Source organism: Pyrus communis, chromosome 9 (genome assembly GCF_041283825.1).
Source record: "Pyrus communis isolate YQ-2024b chromosome 9, ASM4128382v1, whole genome shotgun sequence".
NCBI lineage: Eukaryota > Viridiplantae > Streptophyta > Magnoliopsida > Rosales > Rosaceae > Pyrus > Pyrus communis.
In genome coordinates this window covers 6,066,779-6,089,717 of record NC_142573.1, presented here as the reverse complement: position 1 = coordinate 6,089,717, position 22,939 = coordinate 6,066,779, and the positions used below count along the sequence as shown (strand labels likewise).

The 22,939-nt window shown below is 36.5% G+C and overlaps 4 protein-coding genes and 1 long non-coding RNA gene across 5 annotated transcripts; 4 read left to right on the top strand and 1 right to left on the bottom strand.

The window, feature by feature from the left end:
* The first annotated feature begins 5,254 nt into the window (after positions 1 to 5,254).
* On the top strand, positions 5,255 to 8,372 carry LOC137740416 (putative GPI-anchored protein At1g61900). The gene is made up of 6 exons (XM_088700156.1): positions 5,255 to 5,321; positions 5,813 to 5,938; positions 6,213 to 6,782; positions 6,879 to 7,121; positions 7,269 to 7,280; positions 7,889 to 8,372. Exons 1-6 carry the CDS (start codon positions 5,255 to 5,257, stop codon positions 8,050 to 8,052), a joined length of 1,182 nt encoding a protein of 393 aa, XP_088556282.1. The 3' UTR covers positions 8,053 to 8,372.
* A 764-nt stretch (positions 8,373 to 9,136) lies between these two features.
* LOC137739120 (protein DETOXIFICATION 40) lies at positions 9,137 to 15,061 on the top strand. The gene is made up of 7 exons (XM_068478614.2): positions 9,137 to 9,816; positions 10,234 to 10,865; positions 13,555 to 13,611; positions 13,944 to 14,182; positions 14,267 to 14,385; positions 14,570 to 14,656; positions 14,879 to 15,061. Exons 1-7 carry the CDS (start codon positions 9,469 to 9,471, stop codon positions 14,933 to 14,935), a joined length of 1,539 nt encoding a protein of 512 aa, XP_068334715.2. The 5' UTR covers positions 9,137 to 9,468; the 3' UTR covers positions 14,936 to 15,061.
* LOC148694122 (uncharacterized) lies at positions 10,872 to 13,265 on the top strand. Its single transcript, XR_015966709.1, has 2 exons — positions 10,872 to 12,034; positions 12,098 to 13,265. It is a non-coding gene; the product is annotated as an uncharacterized LOC148694122 (long non-coding RNA).
* Positions 15,062 to 15,347: 286 nt separating the features above from the next.
* On the bottom strand, positions 15,348 to 17,372 carry LOC137739121 (large ribosomal subunit protein uL6c). Its single transcript, XM_068478615.2, has 3 exons — positions 17,215 to 17,372; positions 15,897 to 16,205; positions 15,348 to 15,798 (listed from the first exon to the last, which is right to left on the bottom strand). Exons 1-3 carry the CDS (start codon positions 17,247 to 17,249, stop codon positions 15,462 to 15,464), a joined length of 681 nt encoding a protein of 226 aa, XP_068334716.2. The 5' UTR covers positions 17,250 to 17,372; the 3' UTR covers positions 15,348 to 15,461.
* A 2,327-nt stretch (positions 17,373 to 19,699) lies between these two features.
* LOC137740415 (glutamate receptor 3.7-like) lies at positions 19,700 to 22,159 on the top strand. Its single transcript, XM_088700419.1, has 2 exons — positions 19,700 to 20,360; positions 21,014 to 22,159. Exons 1-2 carry the CDS (start codon positions 20,045 to 20,047, stop codon positions 21,856 to 21,858), a joined length of 1,161 nt encoding a protein of 386 aa, XP_088556545.1. The 5' UTR covers positions 19,700 to 20,044; the 3' UTR covers positions 21,859 to 22,159.
* The last annotated feature ends 780 nt before the right edge of the window (positions 22,160 to 22,939 follow it).

Sequence of the window (22,939 nt, the reverse complement as noted above, 5' to 3'; positions counted from 1 at the left end):
CATCAAAATGCATGCCATGACATGTCATCGCATATCAACATCGATGTTTTGGCGTGATACGATGTGAGGGTTAGCATGTCAAAGTGTTAGAAAAATGCATGGAATGACACGATAACCCTTGCATCGTGGTACGCCAAAACATTGATGTTGGCCCCAACATGACAAGCGTTGCAAATTGTCAGCAGAATGCATGTTATGACACGCCATGCATTATATCGACAAGTCGCGAAGCTTATTATGGCGTGCCATGATGGGAGAGTTAGTGTGTCAAGACATGTGACATGTCATCGCATGCCAACAACAATGTTTTGGCATGCCACGTTGAGAGGGTTAGCGTGTCAAGACAAGTCATGGTTTGTCAAGACATGTCATGCCCTGCATTCTGGTGATAACTCATAAGGCTTGTCATGACATGTATTTTTATAACACTTTGCCTACTATTTCGGAATAATTGAAAAAAAAAAGATCTGGGAAATAGTAGACCCCGAGGCCTAAAATTATTTTTTTAGAAATTAGTACAAAATAGGATGCTAATCATATATGAACGTGTTCTTAACGGTAAGAACACGTTCATTATTAGAGCTGAAAATTTACAAAATTCTTATCAATAAGAACGCTTGTAAATATTCAACTCATATATTGAACGTGTTTGAATAAACTCATGTAATCGAATGGAATCCAATCCTCCCACGACAGGTTTGAATTAAATCCCTTCGTACCATATCGTTTCCTTTTCTTTGCCGTCTCCTACACCCTTCTATCTCGTCGTCTTCTCCACTTTCTATAAAATCACAAAGCACTTGTCATCAAAGTGCTTGCTATGGCTGTGTAGTTTTATTGTGCAATATCCAACTATCTATTGCCTTCCATCATAAAAATATAACAAGCTCCATAATTTGATGGGTGTGTGAAGGGACAGACAAATAACTTTCTGAACCTAAATTTTTTTGGGATAATGACTAACGTCAGTAAGGGTTGGTTTGGTATTGCTGTACTTTGAAAAAAAGCTACTTTTGCTGTGCTGTGAGAATAAATAGTTGTGAAATAAAGTAGCAGAGTGTTTGGTAAACTTTTTTGTAAAAGTGCTTTTGGAAAAAAAAAAAAAAAAAAAAACAGTATGATAGTGTTTGGTAAACTTCTATGTAAAACAGCTGTGACTGTGTGAAATGGCCAAAAAAAGGTATAATACTATATTATTATTATGATATTTTATTTAATATTATTATTTTGATGTGAGGATTTTGTGTGGCTGTGGGGCCCACACCCCATTTCCCTTATCCCTGTGTCTTCTTTTCCCTCTACACTCTCGAAAACTCTCAGCTCTCTCTCTTTCTCTCTGCATTCTCTCCTCCACCGAGACAACCCCACACACAAACCTTCGATCTCCGATCATCTCACCTCAACTCTCTCTCTCTCTGCACTTTATCTTCCTCCTGCTCGGAATCCTCGGAATCAATCGCCTGAGCTTGAGCTGAGTGAATGTATCAGTGAAATGGAGAAACGGGTTTTGGGCAAATTAGGGTTCTTGATGGGTTTGGAGCCGCCATAGCTCGGTGGACGAAACGATTTCAGAGGCTGGGTCTGTTTTCCTCCGATTTCCGTTCAGGACGTTCTCCGCCAACTCCTACTCAATCAGGTCCCAGTAAACGACGTCGTCAAGGACCTGGTCGGCGAGCTTCACCCAGCCTTCAAAGTTGCAAGCGCGGAGATTTTTGGAGACCCACTTGAGGTAGGCTGAAGGGAGGGTGCCCATCATCTTGCCCTTGTATTTTCTGAAGTCGATAACTCTGTCTCTGGCAGGTGGCGGTATTGAGGCGGATAGAGAAGGTGGTTTGGGGGGTTTTGTGGGTTTGAAGGAGCAGGAAAGGCGGAGGGGGTGCAGAGAGGTGTGGGAGAGTGGTGGGTTTGACGAAGGAGTGTGGTGGCGGAAGAGAGAGCTCATGGTAGGATTGCCAAAAACTTTCATTAAAGGGTCACTGTTCACCCGTGTTTTAGAGCTTTGGGCAGAAGTTGAAAGGCTAGCTTTTCAAAGCTGCATTTTGCTACTTCTGTTTTTTGGCTTTTTTTTTTCACCCAACCCAAAACCGTGAAAAAAGACTGAAGCTAGAAGTTTACCAAACACAAAAATGACCCTCAGCTTTTTTTGATACCAGCTTTTTTTTAAAATCACCTTAACCCCAAATCATACCTAAATCATACTATTTATCTCTGCCCCTGCGATCGAGTCGAAGAACAAGATTTGATAAAATAAAATAAAAACAATCGAAGAACAATATTTTTTGTGTGTATTTATATCTATTTAATTATCAAGAACGGTCATTTCGTAACTATTATATATCTCTTTGAAATTTTCAGTCAAAAGGAAAATTGACGATTAGTTCTTGGAATTGAATTGTTAACTGAAATAAATAATTGTAGTCTTTCAACCAGTTGGCATTGTGCGTCGAAAGAAAAGTGGAAAAGAAGGACAAAGAGAAGACTCGTATAGAAATGTATTAGTGCTAAGGTGCAAAATGTGCATTCTATTCTAATATGACGTGGGAGGATTAAATTCGTTAGATTAGATGAATGATCAAGACTTGTAAGTGAGAGGTTTTAAATTCGATTCTCGCCAAAGGCAAAGTTGAAACATATTATTATGACAAATCTATTGTAAGATTTAGTCCACCCCCTACCCTTAGGGTAGATACTATCTTTTAAAAAATAAAAATAAACTAAATTTTACCTTCTCTAGGTATGCGGTCATCTTCAAAATGGATTATGGGGTTGCATTTTTCACACATTACACCTTTGATGTTTTGAATTCTTATGCATTCTAATTATTTGACCTCCCAAGCCTTTAATTATATCTATAACATGATAGACTTTAGACTAGTTCTGGGCTAACGTGTAAACAATATTTTCATCACATGAGCAAAAGGATAATACTTCCCTCCCCTCTAGGTTTAATACTATTTTAGAACTTCTATGTGCAATGCGAGAAAATTGAAGCATCATGATTCATTCTATCCACAAAAGGTAGTACTTCCCTTATTTCAAATAAGAATGAAAACTCTCATTTCTCTCTATTGTGATATCATTTCACTATGTAAAGGTCATAATCCCAACTTTTATTCTTCTTATCATAAATCTAAATATAATATCTATAAAAATTCATTCGACTTGAAAGTTGTCTAGACTTGCATCCTCATGGGAAATTGTTAATTCCTTTGATTCATATGATGACTATACTGTTTTCAAATTAAATGAATGTTTCTATACATGATGATAAGAGAATGAACGATTTCGATTATGAAGTTTGCACAATTAAATGACATCACGTTAGTAGAGAAAGAGAAAAGTTCCAATAAAAATAATACATCCCTCATTCCTAATAATGAGAAAATTCCTCATTCCCAACTAATGCGACCGTAAAACATCATCATTCATTCTATTTACATCATCATCTAAAATGACACGAAAATTTTATTTAATTTGAAGACCGTGTGGTTATTTGTAGATTTCGAACAAATCGGTAGTTTAATTATCTCAAACTTGTTGACCGTATAATATCCTTAAAAAATCCTTCTTCCTTGTACAATGTACGTAGCCCTAAAAAGAAAGGCGATACTCTAATTTGCTTGCATCCGACGGCTCTCTCTCCTTTTCTGACCGGCATCCGACGGGTCAAAAGCCGCCATGCCGCACTTAAACGCAACACAACTCGACACACACAAGCAACTGCTCACGTGCCAACCCTATAGCCATGGGCTTCCAGCACGTGTTCATCCCTGACATTCACCGCAACACGTGCCTTCCTCCGTCACACGTGCGAACTGTGCCATGGCTGGAGAGAGAGGCTGAACTCCATTTCTCTCTCTCTCTCTCTCTCTCTCGTCACACTCTCACTCCGCTTCCCATTTCTTCTTCCTCTGCCAATTTCACCTGGTTTCAACCTCTACCTGTATTTGTATAAATGTTGAAAGTTTCATACTTTCTGTTGCTGCTTCTCTGTCAGCATTTATACTGGGCATTTTTTGAGTTGTACCGGTCCTACCAAGTGATTGGTGTTCCCCTTTAGGTTTTTTTTTTGGGTGGGGTTTTATTTCAGCATGTAAATTTTCTAGCTGGTATGTTGGAGTAAAGTTTATGGGTACATTGGGTTGTGGTAGTTTCAATATATGTGATAGGGAATTTATCACACACGCAAACGAGCTAAAAACTCTTATAATTCTTACAAGAATGACAAAGTTATTGCAGTATAAACGGATCTCGCAAGGTCGTTCTCCACAAAGAATATTAAATAATTCGAAACAAACGAAATTCCAACTAATTATTGCAAAATAAAATTTGAGATAATTGCTTTTATGACCTAATTTAATAAAACGAATTTAATTAATAAAAATAAAACAATCTGCAATATTAAAACTGAAAGAAAATGAAAAGTTTTGGAGAAATCAAATTAAGAAAGCACAGGTTCCACCATCACCTAGCAATCTTATGAACTTTTACCAATTACTTATAATCCACACATGCCACTTTAAATGTTAGGTTTTCCTAATTTATATTCTACTTCAAACCTCCAACATAGAATGTATATATAACATGCAACCCATTCGGACGTTCGGATCAAATCTGAACATGAGAGACTCATTATGCTTTATGAAAACTCTTTGAAAAACCATGCAACCTTATGATGTGGTATTCATTTTAAGTGAAATTACAATTATTAACCACAAGAAGCCATCGTCAATTTTAGGGAACCTTCCGACAAAAATTGCTTCAAATTACTTTTCTAAAGATCCTAATGATGATTAGACATTAAGACAATTAGATAGTTTTAATCATGATGTTTAATAATTCAAAGTGTGCACGCAATCAATCATAAGCAATTAAATAAAAATCACATATTTATGCTAAAACTCAAAGTTTCGCCCTAGCAAAAGGAATTAGTTACGCATATTCATAATTGAAATCATAGAAAATATTATTAAGAATAAAAGGAGTGAAAACACCTTAAAGTAGAAAATCTCCAAGAACCCTAACAATTACTCTCTGTCTCCAAAGTTGCATAAAAGAAAGCGTAGCCCTAAAACTAGGGCTGACTAAAACCTTAAATATCTCCCTAAACCCTGAGAACCAAGTCTCTTATTTCCACTAGAAAACTAACTAATAATAAAATATATTAGAACATAAAATTCTAATTAAGCTAGGATAAACTGCACAGAAACTATCTAACCACCTTTTAGCCTCAAATATCCTCCAAATCTGGCCCATGATAGCTTGTTTTGAAGATCAGGAAGTTCTGAACACATATCCAGAAGGCCAAGAAATCATCCAAGGTCATATTGGGCTCCAAGAATACAATTTAAGCCCAAAACGTCACTATTCCAGCACCGCGCACTGCTCCTTTATTTTATCGCCAGAAAATCATCGCTTGGTAGAAAAATATGATATTTTGATACGATCAAGCTAACTGACTCACGAACATCCTCCAACTAGAATTACTCCAAAATTCGTCAATTTGACCATGTTTTACTCCAGAGGAAGTCAGATGTCTTATATTGAAATAATAAATCAAAGTATCCAAATTCTACCAAAATAATTACCAAAACATACTAAGAATAGGGTAAAATATACAATATGAAATTGACTCATCAATATGTTTCCAATTGGATTGGCAATTTGGCATGTTAATTGTTTATCTTATTTGTTTGAAGTTTGAGGACTGCTCATGTATTAGACCTGCCTTCTTGTTGATGACTGAGTTGGGTTTTCTACTTAAGAGAGCTTTGGTTCTGTTAACGTGTTTGCAGGTGTATATGAGTCCCAGGTGTATATGAGTCCCATTGTGACGCGGTTAGGGATGTGGAAGCGATAGCTTCTTATGTTGCAAACGGTGTAAACCCTCAGCCTTTTCTTCCTTTATTAGCCCCTTCACCATTGACGCCATTCACGAATACAGCGTCCCAGCATTATCAGGTACGAGGAGCAATCTTGTGAATTACCATGTGATAGGATTAGTCGTTCTCTAAGAAGATAAAGTCCGGCGAGTTTATCTATCAATTAGAAGTTGAAAGCATCCTACATTGTCCAAGTTCTAGTGAAGAATCTTCTAGTAGTTTTAATTAGGTTGCACACTTGAAGTTTGAATGGTTCACTTAGTGCAGAAATTCATTAGAAAATGCTTAAGAAATAGGCACCTTTATGTCATGGAAAGTGTGGAGAAGCACATGATGGTTCGTTATATGTTTCAGGACTCTGTACGTTAAATTTTTCAGTGGCTGTAAATATGATGACCATAACAGCAACTGACTGCTGGGCTTTCTTCGCACCCTTATTGGCCGATGTAGTTTGTTGTCCTCAATTTGACGCCACCTTAGCGACTCTTATAGGACACTCAAGTAAATCCTCTGGGATGCTCTCTTTGAATGCAACTCATGCTAAACACTGCCTCTCAGATGTTGAGAAGATCCTAGAGGGTCAAGAAGCAAACGAGAATATTCAAAAGATTTGCTCAATTCGACCAGAAAACCTTACTGCAGCCTCTTGCCCTGTTACAGAGGTTGATATGTTTGAGAGCACTGTGGATTCTTCAAAACTAGTTGCTGCTTGTAAAAACGTTGATCCCGTCAATGAGTGTTGTGATCAAGTTTGCCAAAATGCCATATTACATGCTGCTAGAACAATTGCTGCGATTGGTATGCCAAATTCGGAAGGGGTCCACGAGTTGCCTGAGCACTCAACTAGGATTGATGATTGTAAGACTCTTAGAGGACTTTCAAGTTGCAAAGTAAATAAAGGTCAGCACACAAATAGCTTAAGGACCCTTTTATTTCAGAGTTATCAATCATATGTTGACTTATAGATCTTCAATGTTTTTGTTGCGTATGGTTCAGTGTGTCCTCTGGTTTCCCCCAACATGACAAATGTTGTGAAAGAATGTGCAGATGCGATAAGCAATGAGACAGCATGCTGCAATGCAATGGATAGTTATGTTTCCCGGTTGCAAGAACAGAGCTTCATTACAAACTTGCAGGCCTTGAATTGTGCAGCATCACTTGGAGAAAAGTTGCTGAAAGCTAATGTGTCCAATGTTTATAATCTATGTTGTATAAACCTCAAGGACTTCTCTCTTCAAGGTCATTGTTGTTATATCTGATTGGATGAACGAATACTGTATATAATCTTCTTTCAGTTCTTCATTTTGGCGAAAACTGATACTGATTAGCATATTCTTTTCCGATTTATTGTTCGTGGGGGTGGATTTTACTAATTGGATGCACCAGTTGGTTCACAAGGTACTTCTTAATATATCATAGCAACATACAATTGGCCTCGCTTTGCCTCGACTCTGTAGGTTGACAACTTGCAACTTTACTCTCATTTTCTCCCTTATTCTCCTATACTGTGACAGTAATAATGGTTTCTTCTGTGTTGTGGGACTTGAAGAAGGAAATGTAAGAATTCGGAATACTTGCTTACTAATTTACTAAAATTAGAAGCACAAACTTATATGACAGAAGCTTTGAATGATTAGCCGATGCCACATCAGCTAATTTACTTTTAATCAAACGTTAACAAACAATTAGCTAAGCTAACAAGAATTATCGTATGCTTGTATCTGTACTAATGATACAATGAGGATGAGCTTGAGATAATTTTGACGTATCATGTAAAAATAGTGAAAGTGTATCAGACTAACAATCTCTGTTTGTAGTATCATCTAGGTCCGTTCTTTTCATATGGTTAATATGAACAAATACTTAAGCATATCGTTCTCAATGAATCTGCTATTCTTCGCTCACAAATTTTTCTCTTAAGAATTCTTATCTTTCGTTTTAGCTTTTTATTATCCAATGTATTCGCTACTCTAAAATTGTGTGTTTTCCGTTTATACTGTCAGTAGAGTATGGCTGCCTTCTGCCGAGCTTGCCTTTGGATGCGACTTATGATAAAACTTCGGGAATCAGCTTCGTTTGTGATCTTAACGACAACGTTGCGGCTCCATGGCCGTCTTTGTCTTCTGAATCTCCATCATCTTGCAAGAAAAGTAAGCGAGAAATGTGTTAAGCTCTGCATTTTTTAGTTGAATTTAGTATCCTATGCTCCTTATGGTTTATTCCAGCCACACGTTTTGCACTGCTTTTCATTTGACTTGTTCAAAACTTGGTGGGGTTGCAAGGACTTTCCAATTGGCTTTTTGTGTGTAATTATTTATTCCTCTGGGTTGATCTGGACAGCCAACGTGGTTAGCAATCATAACCCATAGCATTTAAAATATTACTTTTAGACTTTTAGTAGTGTAATATGATGCAAAAGAGAAACTTGTTCTCTGCTTTTAAATTTTAGAAAGTCCAACACAATATGAACACCTACTATGCCATGATAAACTTGATCTCCAACACATGTGCATATGAATTCAATGATTGAAAATGATACAATTTTATATTAGTAAAAGTCGTGCATTTACGGATTTACCCCCATACTGATTAAGGAGTGGGGATTCGTATCTGACTCACTAGCTTAACTCATATTTGTTTAAACACTGAATATTAAAAGTACAATTTTTCATAATAAGCTTTTAAATAATATAGGTTGAACATGGTGACCAAAGAGAGAGGTTCGAATTTGACCAACTGGACTAACTCATATTTGTTTGAATGCTGAATTTTAAGCTTTCAAACTTTAGAAATATGTAAATAAAGTTTATAAAGTATAAAAAAAAAAATCAAATATGTGCACATTAGGGAATTAACTTTCACACTTCTGTCACTCATATTTAATTTTGGTATTTGAATCGAATAAAGCAAAAAAGAATTAAGAAATAAAAACGAAAAGTGATTTTTACAAACTTATTTTTCTCATGCATGTATATTTTTTGTCATTAAATTGAATAAATCAGAGTAGAATGAAAAAAACAATAATATATAGTGGTGCATGGAGAAAAAATAAAAAGATAAAAAATGCATAAAGTAATGAGAGATTTTTCAAAGTGTCGTAAACACAGTCCAGTACATCAAACGATATATTTTGTTATATAAGATGTTAGATTATCTACCAACGGAGTTCGAATCCATACCATCATGAAGGAACTCAACTCATTTTTATCACTGCGGTAAATGGCCACTTGCTCTTCAAAATCAGAGTTTAGAGACATCATTTCTTCATTATATTATTACATTATTACGACGTAACTTTTTTGTTCTTTTTTTTGTTCAATAGCAACCCATATGTTCCACGCCTCTCGACATATGATTTGAATGTTTTGGCTCACAAATCAAAACTTGCAACTTCCTCCATGTTGACTCTCTCCATCTTACATCATCTCTCTCGTTTGTCCAGATCTCAATTATCCCATTTGTCACGTACCCCATAACCATCATTTATCCCTTCCTAATCCTACCTACTTAAACAAACTTGCCACGCCGCTCATCCCGCACCCAGCAGCTGAACCCAGCAGATTGCTTCAAAACCAAAATCTCCCAAATGACTTCTCCCAAAAACGAGCTTCAACATCCTCTGTTGGAATCCTACCCTCCCCTTCCGTCCACCAAATCCTTCACCTCAAAGCATGCTCACGAAGAGCATGCAAGCGGCGAGCTGGAACAAGTACTATGCGACACCGGCAAGCCGTTTTCACAGCGGCTTAAACCCGCCCTATGGATCGAGTCCAAGCTCCTCGTCGTCCTCGCCGCCCCTGCCATCATCGTGTACATGATCAACTATGTCATGTCCATGTCCACCCAAATGTTTTGCGGCCACCTCGGTAATCTCGAGCTCGCCGCCTCCTCCCTCGGCAACAATGGCATCCAAATCTTCGCCTATGGTCTTTTGGTATGCAACGGAATTATTAACAGACTGTTTGGTGATCAAAATTTGATAAAATAATTTTAGTGATCATAGCGTATTTGCATCTTTCATGAAATAAATTCAGTGAATAAATTTTGCGAGTTTTGGTATCTTGGATCGAATAAATCACTAGATTAAATGTATGTAATAGGAAGAAACGTATGTCGATTTTCAGGTTTTATCTAAGTTAAACTTGGAAATGCTCAGGAAGGAAACTTGATCTTCTAAATCCGACCATTTTTGGGGAGATTCAAAGTAAAAAAAATTCAATAGTTCGCATCCATTTCTTCATTCAGCATACATCTCAATCTAATGAGTTGTAATAATTCAAACCAGTCCTTGACACCGAGAAAGTCCGTAATTCCGACATCTGTCTTACTATTTGTTCTTATGTCCGGACAGTTAGGTATGGGAAGCGCAGTGGAAACCCTATGTGGACAAGCATACGGTGCCCAAAAGTACGAAATGTTAGGCATATACCTACAAAGATCAGCAGTCCTCCTATTTTTCCCTGGTGTACTCCTCACCATTATTTACGTCTTCTCCGAACCAATCTTGCTTTTACTTGGTGAATCTCCGAGCATTGCTTCTTCAGCTGCAGTTTATGTGTACGGACTGATCCCTCAGATCTTTGCCTACGTTGTCAACTTCCCGATCCAAAAGTTCATGCAATCTCAAAGCATAGTTGCCCCAAGTGCTTATATATCGACTGGAACCCTAGTTATCCACATTTTGCTCAGCTGGGTTGCTGTGTACAAATTGGGGTTGGGTTTGCTGGGTGCGTCGCTGGTGCTCAGTCTGTCATGGTGGATCACCGTGGTGGCACAGTTCGTGTACATTGTTAAGAGTGACAGGTGTAAGAACACGTGGACACGGTTTTCGTGGCAAGCTTTCAGCGGATTGTACAGTTTTTTCAAGTTGTCTGTGGCGTCTGCTATCATGCTTTGCCTGGAGACGTGGTACTTTCAGATTCTTGTTTTGCTTGCTGGGTTGCTGGAAAACCCTGAGCTGGCCCTTGACTCCCTCTCCATCTGGTAAGCCATGGTTAAATGTTCTTTGACTGTTTTTTATTTATTTTTGTCGGTTTCTTTTTTAGATTCTCACACCGCTGATTCAATTTTAATTATCGAATTAATGAATTAAATAGATTCAACAAACATGATGATTAGATAATTGTCTATGAAAAGCTCAAATAGTGTATGTTTATCATTTTTTATTTCCCCTTATACACATCTTTGTTTATAAATAAAAATAAATAAATAAATAAGGGTGAAAAAACTATGTAAAAATCCTTGTTTTTCTTACCCACGGAAGAGGTGCTTCTATAATGACCTGACCCCCAAGGAAAAATGCTTATACTATTTCCCCGACAATACTTGGGTCTTCACAGGCATGCCTTATTATTACACGTCACTACTCAATACTGGTCGGACCCAAACCCTGTAGTTAATTATTTACATTTGGCCATAGGGAGAAACTTTTTTAATGTGACGGAAAACCGGTCCAACCACCAAATATTCAATGATTGTATTAAGTATTTAGTGTAGCAGATGCTCCATGCTTAAAAAATTTTGGACCACAAGAAAAACTTCTTTTATTATTATTTGCCGATCGTAGGACAAAATTTACAAATTAAATGACTTTTCATCAATAAGAAATGAGTACGTTTATCAACATTCAGGCAATAACTCAATCCTCAATTTCTATGTAATTTAGTTTACACAATTTAGTTTACAAATTTAATTTCTCTAGTATTACCATTAAGACGGCGAACATATGGCCCAACCGAATATCTGGATGCCAATTGATATACATGCAATAAAATAGATGATGTGCATACTCTATTTTTGTTTCTTGATTATCATTTTTTTTAATATAGAAAGTGAGAAATAAAAGAAAAGTACAAGAAGAAGTTTAAAATATCGCCATATAATGGTTCACATGTTGTTAGAAATTTCTACTTAAAATTAGTGGATGACCCGGCTTTTTCTCGCTCACCAAAGCGTCAATTATTGATATAAAATAAGTAAAAATACTCTCAAAAAACAATAAAAACGGAGGTTTATGAATGGATTAAGAGGTGAATCTAAGTTGTCGTGTTGGCTTCAATTATTGATATAAAAAATAGTGCGAAAACAACGTACTTTATGCTGTAGTAGGTAAACTCTAAACTGTTGTAATGATTTCATTTATGAATTGAGAGGTGAATGAATCTGCATTAGGTAAACTCTAAACTGTTGTAATGATTTCATTTATGAATTGAGAGGTGAATGAATCTGCATTCACTCATTTTTTTAGGATATAATTTGGTTGCTGAAAGAATCAGCAGCATTCCCTGCTAATCACCAATCACGGTTGGACACGTGTTCAAGTTGTGATTAAAAAATTCACAACTTGGACACGTGTCCAGCCGTGATTGGTTATCAGCAGGGGGTGCTGCTTAATCTTCAGCAGCCAAGTCCCGTTCTTATTTTTATTTTTATTTTTTTTTTTAAAATTATGCAAAAAGAAAGATAGTTAATTATTTCTTTCGGCGATTTTGCAAATAGCGAAAAATAATAATGTTTATATACTTTGGTTCAAGTTTGATCTCCTCTAATTCTTTGTTTTTTAAAATTTAACAATTTAACCAACTAGTTACGAATCGTGATGCATTGCGAGACTTATTGAGATCAATGAGTCCGCAACTTGTCATGTGTTTACATGCGAGTGGTCAATTTTGTCTATCTAAGTTGGCAAATATTATTTGAATTAGGATTGAATGGAGCTTAAGCGTCGAGACGTAGCCTTACATTTTAGATGGAATTTTCCACATGAGGTTAGCGAACTTTTTGGACAATGGTAATTGCTGGCTGGATGGAAGATGTGAACGAATTGACTAGGAGCTTTGTGGTCTCCAAGTCAAATTCTAATTTCATTCATACCCACGTGGCACTTGCATTGCTTGATAAATATTCTTATCTTCTATGCATTATTACAAGCCAAAGACAAATGTGTGTTTTGTCTCTTTCCTAATAGTTCTTTTTGGCATCATTCTATTAATTCCTGCTTTTAGGCTTTAGGCAATTCTTGGACCACTGGCCCTAAAAATGGGTCTAATTAGTATGGACCTCACCATCGCATGAAGGCCGTGTAACGGTCTCATTTAGTGAGCGGATCATAACATGATTAAGATTAGGTTGAATTCAGTATGATATGTTTATGGAACGATAATGAGAATAGTAAAAAATTAGAAAATTTGGAAGTAACGAGCATGGTTGTGACATAATTGAGATTAGGTTAAATCTAGTTACCTAGAGTCATGTCCTAATACTCATGCCTCGTTTAGTGATCATCCATTTCATGATTTAGACTAGATTGAAATCAATATTGTTTGGTTTCATTTAGTGGGCGAATCATGACATAACTTTGAATAAGTTAAATCCAGTTGCATAGAGACTAGAGTCATATACCTTGGAGAAGAAATTTATTTTGTCAAATGTGTGGGACATTTTATTTAACGTTCCAATCCCTCTTCTATATATTAAGAGCACCAATCGTGGGACAACAATACAATAATTCTTTACAATTGCAACCGTCATGTCATGCTCTCTCCGAGTCGAAGGTGGTTAATAATTCTTTACAATTGCAAGTTTATCAGAACCAACCACAAACTCTACATGGAAACCTAATTTTGTGTCTTTAATTGAGTTTGACATATGAGGTTTTTTTAATTAATTGCAGCATGACAATCAATGGATGGGTCTTCATGATCTCAGTTGGGCTAAATGCGGCTGCAAGGTCAGTGCCATATTCATATATATTACATACATGCACCTGATGAAAGGGATCCCGATTCACTATAGCCGGAGCTGAATCCATATCGATAAACATATTGAATATCAAAAGCTGTACGATCAATTATCGGAAATATCAATAATATGAACGATATGTTGATAACCCGATACAGTTAGAATATAATTGTCGATATCTCCCGCTCCAGCTACAATGGATTCGAATTCCTCTTACGAAGGGTCCTATACATAAATATCGATAGGTCACATAACTTTTTTATGTAGTGAACATGGAATTATTTAAACTTACTTTTACTTTTCATGATTTACTGCAAGCAGTGTGAGAGTGAGTAATGAGCTTGGAGCTGGACATCCAAAGTCTACAGCATTTTCAGTTGTGGTGGTAACTGTAGTCTCTTTCATTATCTCAATCTTCGCAGCCATAGCTGTTCTTTTACTGCGTCATAAGTTGAGCTACGCCTTCACCGAAGGTGAAGCCGTGGCTGCTGCTGTATCTGATCTCTGCCCGCTTCTGGCCCTCACCCTCCTCCTTAACGGAGTCCAGCCAGTTTTGTCCGGTAAATATAAATTGGAGCATTCTTCCATGAACTTCCCTACGTTAAATGAAACATATGCTAACTAATGTAAATGCACGAATTCAGGTGTTGCTGTTGGGTGTGGATGGCAAGCTTTTGTTGCGTATGTGAATATTGGATGTTATTACGTGGTTGGAGTACCATTTGGTGCGCTCCTAGGGTTTTACTTCAAGCTCGGCGCCAAGGTACAAAAAACCAACATCAAATTGAAAAATATAATTTCGTAGTTCTCATTACTGAATTAATCTAATCGTATGATGCGAATATTTACTAACATTAATTATCGTATCATATAATGCACTAATGTGATCGAAAAAAGTATCATACAAATGATGACGACTATAATAATTATGTGCGATAAATTTGTAGGGAATATGGTTAGGAATGGTGGGGGGCACATTGATGCAAACACTCATCCTACTGTGGGTGACCATTCGGACTGACTGGAACAAAGAGGTATCAGATTTGGGTGCCACTTTTCTTTTACTTCAAATTTTTTTATTATAATTATTTTTAGATTTGAGTGCGACTTTTCTTTTACTTCAAAATTTTTATTATAATTATTTTTGGGATTTATCTTGCATGATTTATTAATTAACATTATAAGTGATTTTTTAATTTTTTAATTTTTATATAATCGTTATTAATATGAAACCATACATTTGAATTGAATTGCAGGTGGAAGAGGCAAATAAAAGGCTGAATAAATGGGATGTGAAGGAGCCACTCAAGTAGTGAGAAAACAGTTGTGAAAGAAGGAACATTCATTTTTGGGTGTGGTTATGATTTGATTTAAGATACATAATAATATGTACTGCAAAACAATTTAATCATTATTATCTTCCACGATTCTACCATTCACTGCTGCTTTATGGTAACTTTCTGTTACGATATGATAAAATTATGCACTTACCTAATGCCACGACATGAACACACACAAAGATTTAATGTTCGGGTTGAGCATTGACGGGCAAAACAGTTAGAAAGGGTCGTGTTTGTGAGAAGAAACAAAATCCTTGTGTTTTGTTTCATTTTTTAAGCTTTTGACTATACTTTACCTTAACAGCTTGGGTTCGTGTGGATTCGTTCAGAAATCGGGTTGTGTCCAACACGATCTGTTTGCCAGGTCAACTTTTTAGCATCTACCTTAATGTGAAAATACTGACACTGGAATTGCTCGCGGTAATGCAAGTACATTCGATAATTCTGACACATTTGACAAGCAGGAATGTGAATACAAAAATGAAACAATCCAAGGCTGTTACTTCTTCTTCCCTGCTTTTCCCTCCTTCCTTCTTATGATTTCATCAGCATATTTCACACCCTTACCTTTGTACGGTTCCGGGGGTCTCCATTTCCTGATCGACGCAGCAAACTGACCTATAGCACTCTTGTCGTATCCGCTAACAACGATTCTGGTGTTTTCTTCGACCTTGACTTGTATACCATCAGGGATATCCATCCTAACCGGATGGGAGAATCCAAGACTTAGTACCAAGATCTTTCCTTCTAAAGTAGCTCGATAACCGACGCCTACCAATTGCAACCTCTTATCAAATCCTTTTGACACCCCCACCACCATGTTGTCCGTAAGCGTCCTAAGCAAATTATTCAAACAGGCACATAAGGAACAAACCATTAAGAGTAAGGCTGGTTTATTGTTTAAAGTACATGGCCAAGGAGGGAAGAAATGTACCTGAAAAGGCCATGCATTTGATTGGCTCTTCTAGTCTCTACTGCCTTTCTGACCCTTAGAGCCCCAGAATCCTCCTTCTGAACCAGCACTTCTCGCGGGTAAGTTAGTGAAAGCTGCCCCAATGGTCCCTTTACTGCCAAAGCCTGTCCTTCCAAAGAAATTGTCACATTGGATGGTACTTCAATTGGCTGCTTTCCAATTCGTGATTCCTTACACTCTATTGTCTTCTTCAAAAACCCGACATGAGATACAGGTACACTACAAACAGAGAACCCGTTTCTCTCGCCCAAAAAAGCAGACCGCAAATTGCTGAAACATGATAGTAAAAAGGATCTTCACTAAACCAGAAATAATCCACTCCAATGTTAACTTCAAAAACATAACAAAACAATTTAAAAACTAGGTTCTTATGTTCCATTGGGTTTCTGAAATTCATGAAAGTTTTGACCTTCTCCAAACACTGGATAACAAAGTAACGGAAACTTCAAAACATAAGAACACAATCTAACCACTAATTTGTTATGATCCACTGGGTTTCAGAAAAATTCATGAATCCATTTCAAGTTTGGACCTTTTCCAAAATTTGAAACCCGAGAACAAAGTAACGAAACTTCAAAAACATAACACGGTGCAAACATTAGTTTCTTATGTTCCATTGGGTGTCTGAAAAACACATGAAATCGGACCTTTCCCCAACTTTGAGACCTGAGAAACCAACACTACCCTAAGCTGAGGCAAATGCACTAAAATACGATATTATTTACACTAAAAGGATGAAGAGTGGGTTAAGCTCACAATTAACTAGCAATAATGTAATTCAATTTCACTTTTAACGAAAATGAAACTTAAAACCTCTCACTTAAATATCACTAAGCCATTCTACTACGTCTGCCTTGCATTTGTTACCTGCATTATAAATTTGATACCTTTCCACGTGTGGGGTGTAGTGGGGCCAGTGGCTGGCCATGAAATTGAAACGGCACCGTTTGAATGTGAAACTAAGGTAGGGTTACAATACAGGCCATCATCTTCTACCTCTAGATTAATTCTACGGATGCGCACTCTTTTTTTATGCTTAAAACAATTTTCTACTTAATAAAATAATCACCTGAAAATATAATAAAATCCTTCAATTCCCACAACCCAATCTTCTTGAAAAAAGCTTCAAATTGTCAGAAAGATTCAAACTTTACAAATTATTACAAGTAATTTTGACCCAAAAGACAAGGAACAGAAAACAAATGCTTGAATTAGAGAGCGGCATAGTAAAAGTAAAAGCAAAAATAAAAGTAAAAGTAAAAGTAAATTGTGAGCTGACTTGGTTTGGAAAGATGAGGTGAGTGAGGAGGCCATTGTTTTCAAGAGCTTGAGAGCCTCACCCGCTGCATTTGTACTCTACTTCGCTGGACTAATCAAGATTGAAGAGAGAGCATGGATCCTTTGTTATCCAGTTCCCACCCACTTGCTACAATTACAAAACTACCCTCCAGACTTGGGCTTTCCCAACCTAAGCACGAATCAGGATTCTAGTCGGTTCTCTTTGTAAGGATCGCGAATTCGTAAATCATATCTGTTTATAGTACATCGTACGGTCATAAATAATTTTAAATATTTTTATTTAAAATTAAATACAACAATATCTAACAAAAACTAATCGTACAATGTACAATGAACGGACAAGATTTACAAATTCCTGGAATTTTTATTAAAAGGATTCGAAGAAGATGCTGTTGGGCTAAGCACAATTTACAAGATGTCACGATCCATGTAGGAGCCCAAATGACAAAAACATTTTCTAATACAATTTTCATTTTTTTTTTGTGGTTAAACATTTTATAGTGAAATAAGGTGAGTGGACAATCGGTCAACGTACTTATGCAGTTATGCTTTTATCTTGTGAAAAGAGAAATGAAGAGAAGTTAACCTTTATGTTTTGCGTAATACTATTTACGTACTTATTTTTTTTAACTTCTTAGAGATTTTTGTTAATTTTTGTTTGTTGATCTTTTTTAATTTATTCAATTCGACGACTGAAAATTGAAAGAATGTATAAGAAATAAAAATAAATGTGTGAACAATACCACGCTATATTTAATTGCCAAATTATCAACGAAAAATGTTTTCTCTTTTGAAATAGAAGAAGAGATTCTATGTTCGAATTTTGCTACTCCATTCATAGAAAAAGTATGTTGTTCTTCCTTTTCCTCTGTAATTGAAAATTGTTCTTAGATGTGAAAGTAAAGAGGTGCGTGGTCGATAAACAACAAAAATTATTGTGTTTGTCGAGAAGTGATAGCGTTATTTCATTGCTCCAATGATCAAGACATTGATCTAGGGTGCATTTGCACAAACAAGCAATTAGAGTAAAACTCCTACACGACAATCACAAGCACAAGCGTCGCCACTACAGAGCTATCATAGGAACAATAGATCATACCTATATCATGACACACACTGGCCATTCTCGAATAGCAAAGTCACATAAAGTCATTGTTAAAAGATGAGACCGCATTACGCTGTCGATGAAAAACGAGACCACAACGCTTACTAGATGAGACAACACCCGCTAAACGCAGTACAAACAAAACCTACACTAATTCCATTTTCTCTCCTTGCACTTTTAGAAAAGAAGAAAAAAGTAAAAGAATGATGTGTGAAAGTCATAAAAAAAAAAACACTAAATGTTGATAAGAAACCTCCTATATATATCACTGACAACTAGCTTATTTTCTTGCCAGGTGGGATCTTGCTATCCTTCACGTACTCCACTAGGTGATGTGAGACTTTCAGAATTCCATGGCCATAAAAGACTCAAAACCTAAGACCATCTTTAATGGTGACCTAAAACCTAAATTTTTCCTTCCCCACCCCCTCCACCAAATCCACTCCAACTCAAAACCTAAAACCCAAAAGGAAGGCAAATACCAGCCACAATTTAGCCCACAAATTGAAGTGGGACCCACAAATGAGAGTGAAAAGTGGGTTGTGAAGCCCACACCCCAAAACCTAGTCTCCCAATGCGCTGCACACGCTAGAGACTTTTCCAACCGAGGCCCACTCACGTGGGGCTACCGCCCTTGCGTCTCAGCGTCACTGTAGCCCAATGGCTACTTTTCTTCATCCAACAGCCAGTTTAATTGGACCGTTGGTTAATCCAACGGTCCACGTTCAAATTTTTTTTAATATTTATATATTTATTGAATTCAACGGCTTAGATCGAATATAATCAAATCTAACGGTCCAAATATAAATCCAACGGCTAAAATTATTTAACTTAAAATTCAACCAAAAAAATCTGATGGTGGATACCATTATTAAGTTTATGAGTTTTCGATTGTATTAAGTTTATGTGGTTTATTAATTGTCTTTTTTTTTCTTTTTCTTTTTAAGTTTATGCGGTTTATTAATTGTCATTTGTATTAAGTTTATGTGGTTTATTAAATGTCGTTTGTATTAAGTTTGTGTGGTTTATCATGATTTTCATGTATTGATTTAGTGATTTTTCAAAATTTATCGGAATTTAAATATTTTTAGGTTAAAATGTTCATATAATTAATTTAGTATAGGCTACATAAATTTTTTTTTAAAAGTTAATTTAAAAAAAATTAGCCTTAATTCATTCTTTGATAATCTCGGGCTAAAATTTTAGGCCAGAAGGGTTGGAGCAAAAAAACTGTTTCAGGGCTAAAACCTAAATTTTCTGGGCTAAATATTTTTAGGTTTTAGATCACTATTGGAGATGGTCTAAGAAAAATAATGAGCTTTGAGAATATGACATTGGAAGTAGACCTGGTGCTTCTTCCATTCTAGTGTGATTCTTTTTTTTCATAATGTCCAACATCATGCTCACTTGCACTTCCAAATTCAATCATTCAACCACAACAGACTCCTTCCTTCAACTGTTCAACTGTTGGACTTCTAAAATTTTCACTTCTGTGAAGTTGAACTGAAAATTTCTCTGGAAATCAATAATTTGTAGGTGAAATTTACCAACTTTCTATGGTTTTTCAGTTCACCAATGAGTGCCCTCAACTGGGTAGTTCACTGATCAAGCAATAAAGCTTTCCTCCTCAATCTTTATCCAAAGTTTGCTGAATATCCTATGTGTTTTCATGCCATATTTACTGATTATATGAAGCTTTTGAAACATGGGTTTTAGAAAAGTTCGAGACTTTACTGTGAGGAATTGCTGCAGAGGGAAAAAAAAAATGAGGGGTGCTGTAGTTTTGCCACTGCAATTTCTGATATGGGTTTTCCTCACTAGCTGTTTTTACTGCCAGAAGCCTTCTGTGGTGAACATTGGAGCAATTTTTAGTTTTAACTCGGTTATTGGTAGAGTTGCAAAGACAGCCATGGAAGCTGCACTCTCTGATGTTAATACAGATCCAAGAATACTCAGTGGGACGGAGCTGAGGTGGCTTATGGAGAATACAAATTCTAGTGTGTTCTTGGGATCCGTTGAAGGTACTAATTGATCGGTATTCTTGTTTCTGCGTATGAATATCATTACTTGTTCCAGTTCATAATTTATTAGGAATGTAGAACAAAATTTGGATAGCGGGAATTGAAAATGACTTTATGCAATACCTTTGAGGGAGCTTTCAAATGATTCCTTGAAACGAGTCTTTCGAAAGTCATTTGTTTAGTGTCTTTATAGTGTTTTAGTAGTAGTTTTGCAGTGATTGAGTAGTTCATCGCTAGTGTTCTTGTAGTACATCTTAATAATTGAGTCTAGAGTTCCTTGGTACTTTGAAAGTGCTAGTGAGTTGTAAGACGATGTATAGGACATTCTCAGGTTGCTATGACTCAAATTTTCTCACCTCTTGTATTTGTTGTAGATTTGAAGTTCCAAAACACGTGGAATCAATCGCTAATTTTCTCACCTCTGCTCTGATTAGTTTAAGATTTCTTTCACCACTATTAGCCCTTCATGAGCTCTTTTTTTGTCTTGCATATACATTTTCAATGGCACCGCGCCTAGTTTTAAAGTTGATTTCCTTTTAATATTTCCATATGTTGCGCTTTGTATCCTCTCTTGGGATGTTTGATATTGAACTTCACTCTGAATTGCAATCAATGTAACCCACATTTCTTAATGGCTCACTTTCTGGGAGCAGTTTTTCAGGTGCTTGACAAAAGTATAGAAGCCATAATCGGACCACAGACCTCTTCAATGGCTCATATGATCACTGAAATTGCTAATGGTCTCCGAGTACCTCTTATCTCATATGCTGCCACTGATCCTACTCTTTCTGCTCTCCAATTCCCATTCTTTCTCCGAACTACACAAAGCAATGCTCACCAAATGGCTGCTATGGCTGGCTTGATTGATTTTTATGGGTGGAAAGAGGTTATTGTTGTCTTTGTGGATGACGATTATGGGAGGAATGGAATATCTGCTTTACATGATGAACTTGACAAAACAATGCCAAGGATTTCTCATAACTTGGCTTTGCCTGTCCAATATAATTTAAATGACATTGCTGATTTGCTCAATAAACTCAGATTTCTTGGCCGTCGTGTCTATATTGTTCATGTTGATCCCGATCCTAGGTTGAGAATCTTTACTGTCGCCAAAGAACTTCTTATGATGACAAGCATTTATGTGTGGTTTGCAACAGATTGGCTTTCTACTACAGTAGATTCATTCTCTCCAATGAACCGAACTTCACTCACTGCCCTTCAAGGTGTAGTTACTTTACGTAAGCATATTCCAGAGTCCAGTCGAAAGCGTGCATTTATGTCTAGGTGGAAAAAAATGCAGCAAGACGGTTTAGCAAGTTCCGAGTTAAATGTCTATGGACTTTATGCTTATGACACAGTTTGGGCTGTTGCACACTCGATTGAAAATTTTATGAATGAAAACAGAAATATCTCATTCTCTGTCCTTGATAAATTACTTGACATGAGACAATCTCAAATTCAGCTGGGCAACCTTATGATGTGTTCAATGAAGCACTGAAGTTAGTCCCGTATGATGTTCCTTACAGATTTGAACCTTCTGGTGATGGCCAGTCCAATCCCAGTTATGATGAGCTTGTGAAGATGGTTGCAGAAAACGTAAGTAAACTTTACACGGTTATAATTGGTCAATCCAAAGAAAATTTAAAATGTGACTGTGGGGTGACATTACAAGCCAATACATGGAAACATGATGTGAGTAGGAGTCAATTGCAGTTCTAAGTTTTCTGTATTTTGTAAATGGAGTCCATTGCAGTTCTTCTCGAAGATTAATATCTTGAGCACGATATAATTCCTGCAAATAGATATTATTATGTACTTCTTTTAACTAAACCGATCATGTGGTTCTGACATCATTCGATCCTTTCATATTGCAGGTTCAGCTTTTCAACCCTATTTAAGAAAAATCATAAGCAAATATTTGGGCTCTGCAGTCTAATAGTTCTTATTAACATGAATCCTAAAAGTTAGCTTGTTAAGTTCACATCTGTTAGACCACAACAATACCATGTTTCTGTTAGCCCACAAGTTGATTAATACACATGATACAATACACATACTATTTATGAAAAACGAGAAAAGTTATCATCTTAATAATTATATTAGTTAAACAGCGTTAATTGCGTTTTAAATGTGTTAGTTAAACACACATCAGGTCATATGTTTGTACGAATTCTAGTCATAAAACTTGTCATGTTTGAAATTGGCAATTTTGTATCCTAAAATTAAAGATCAACTTAAGAATAGTCTTGGTTGATGCAGATATAGTGATATGCTTTGAATACACACCGTTAAACAGTTACCGATGACCTTTACATTTACTGAAGTTGGATGCTTTTGTCGTGTTTGGCATGTCCTTCTACTACATTATTTGATTCTTATGGACCAGGATCCTCTCCTAATCTAAGGATGATGATCCTCATGACCAAGAGATGTGGACCGTTGGATAAAAATCCAACGGTTATAATTATTATAACTTTAAAGGGACCCGCCTGTTTGTAAATGTTGGATAAAAATCCAATGGCCCACATCCCTTGGTCATGAGGATCCTCATCCTTAGATTAGGAGAGGATCCTGGTCCG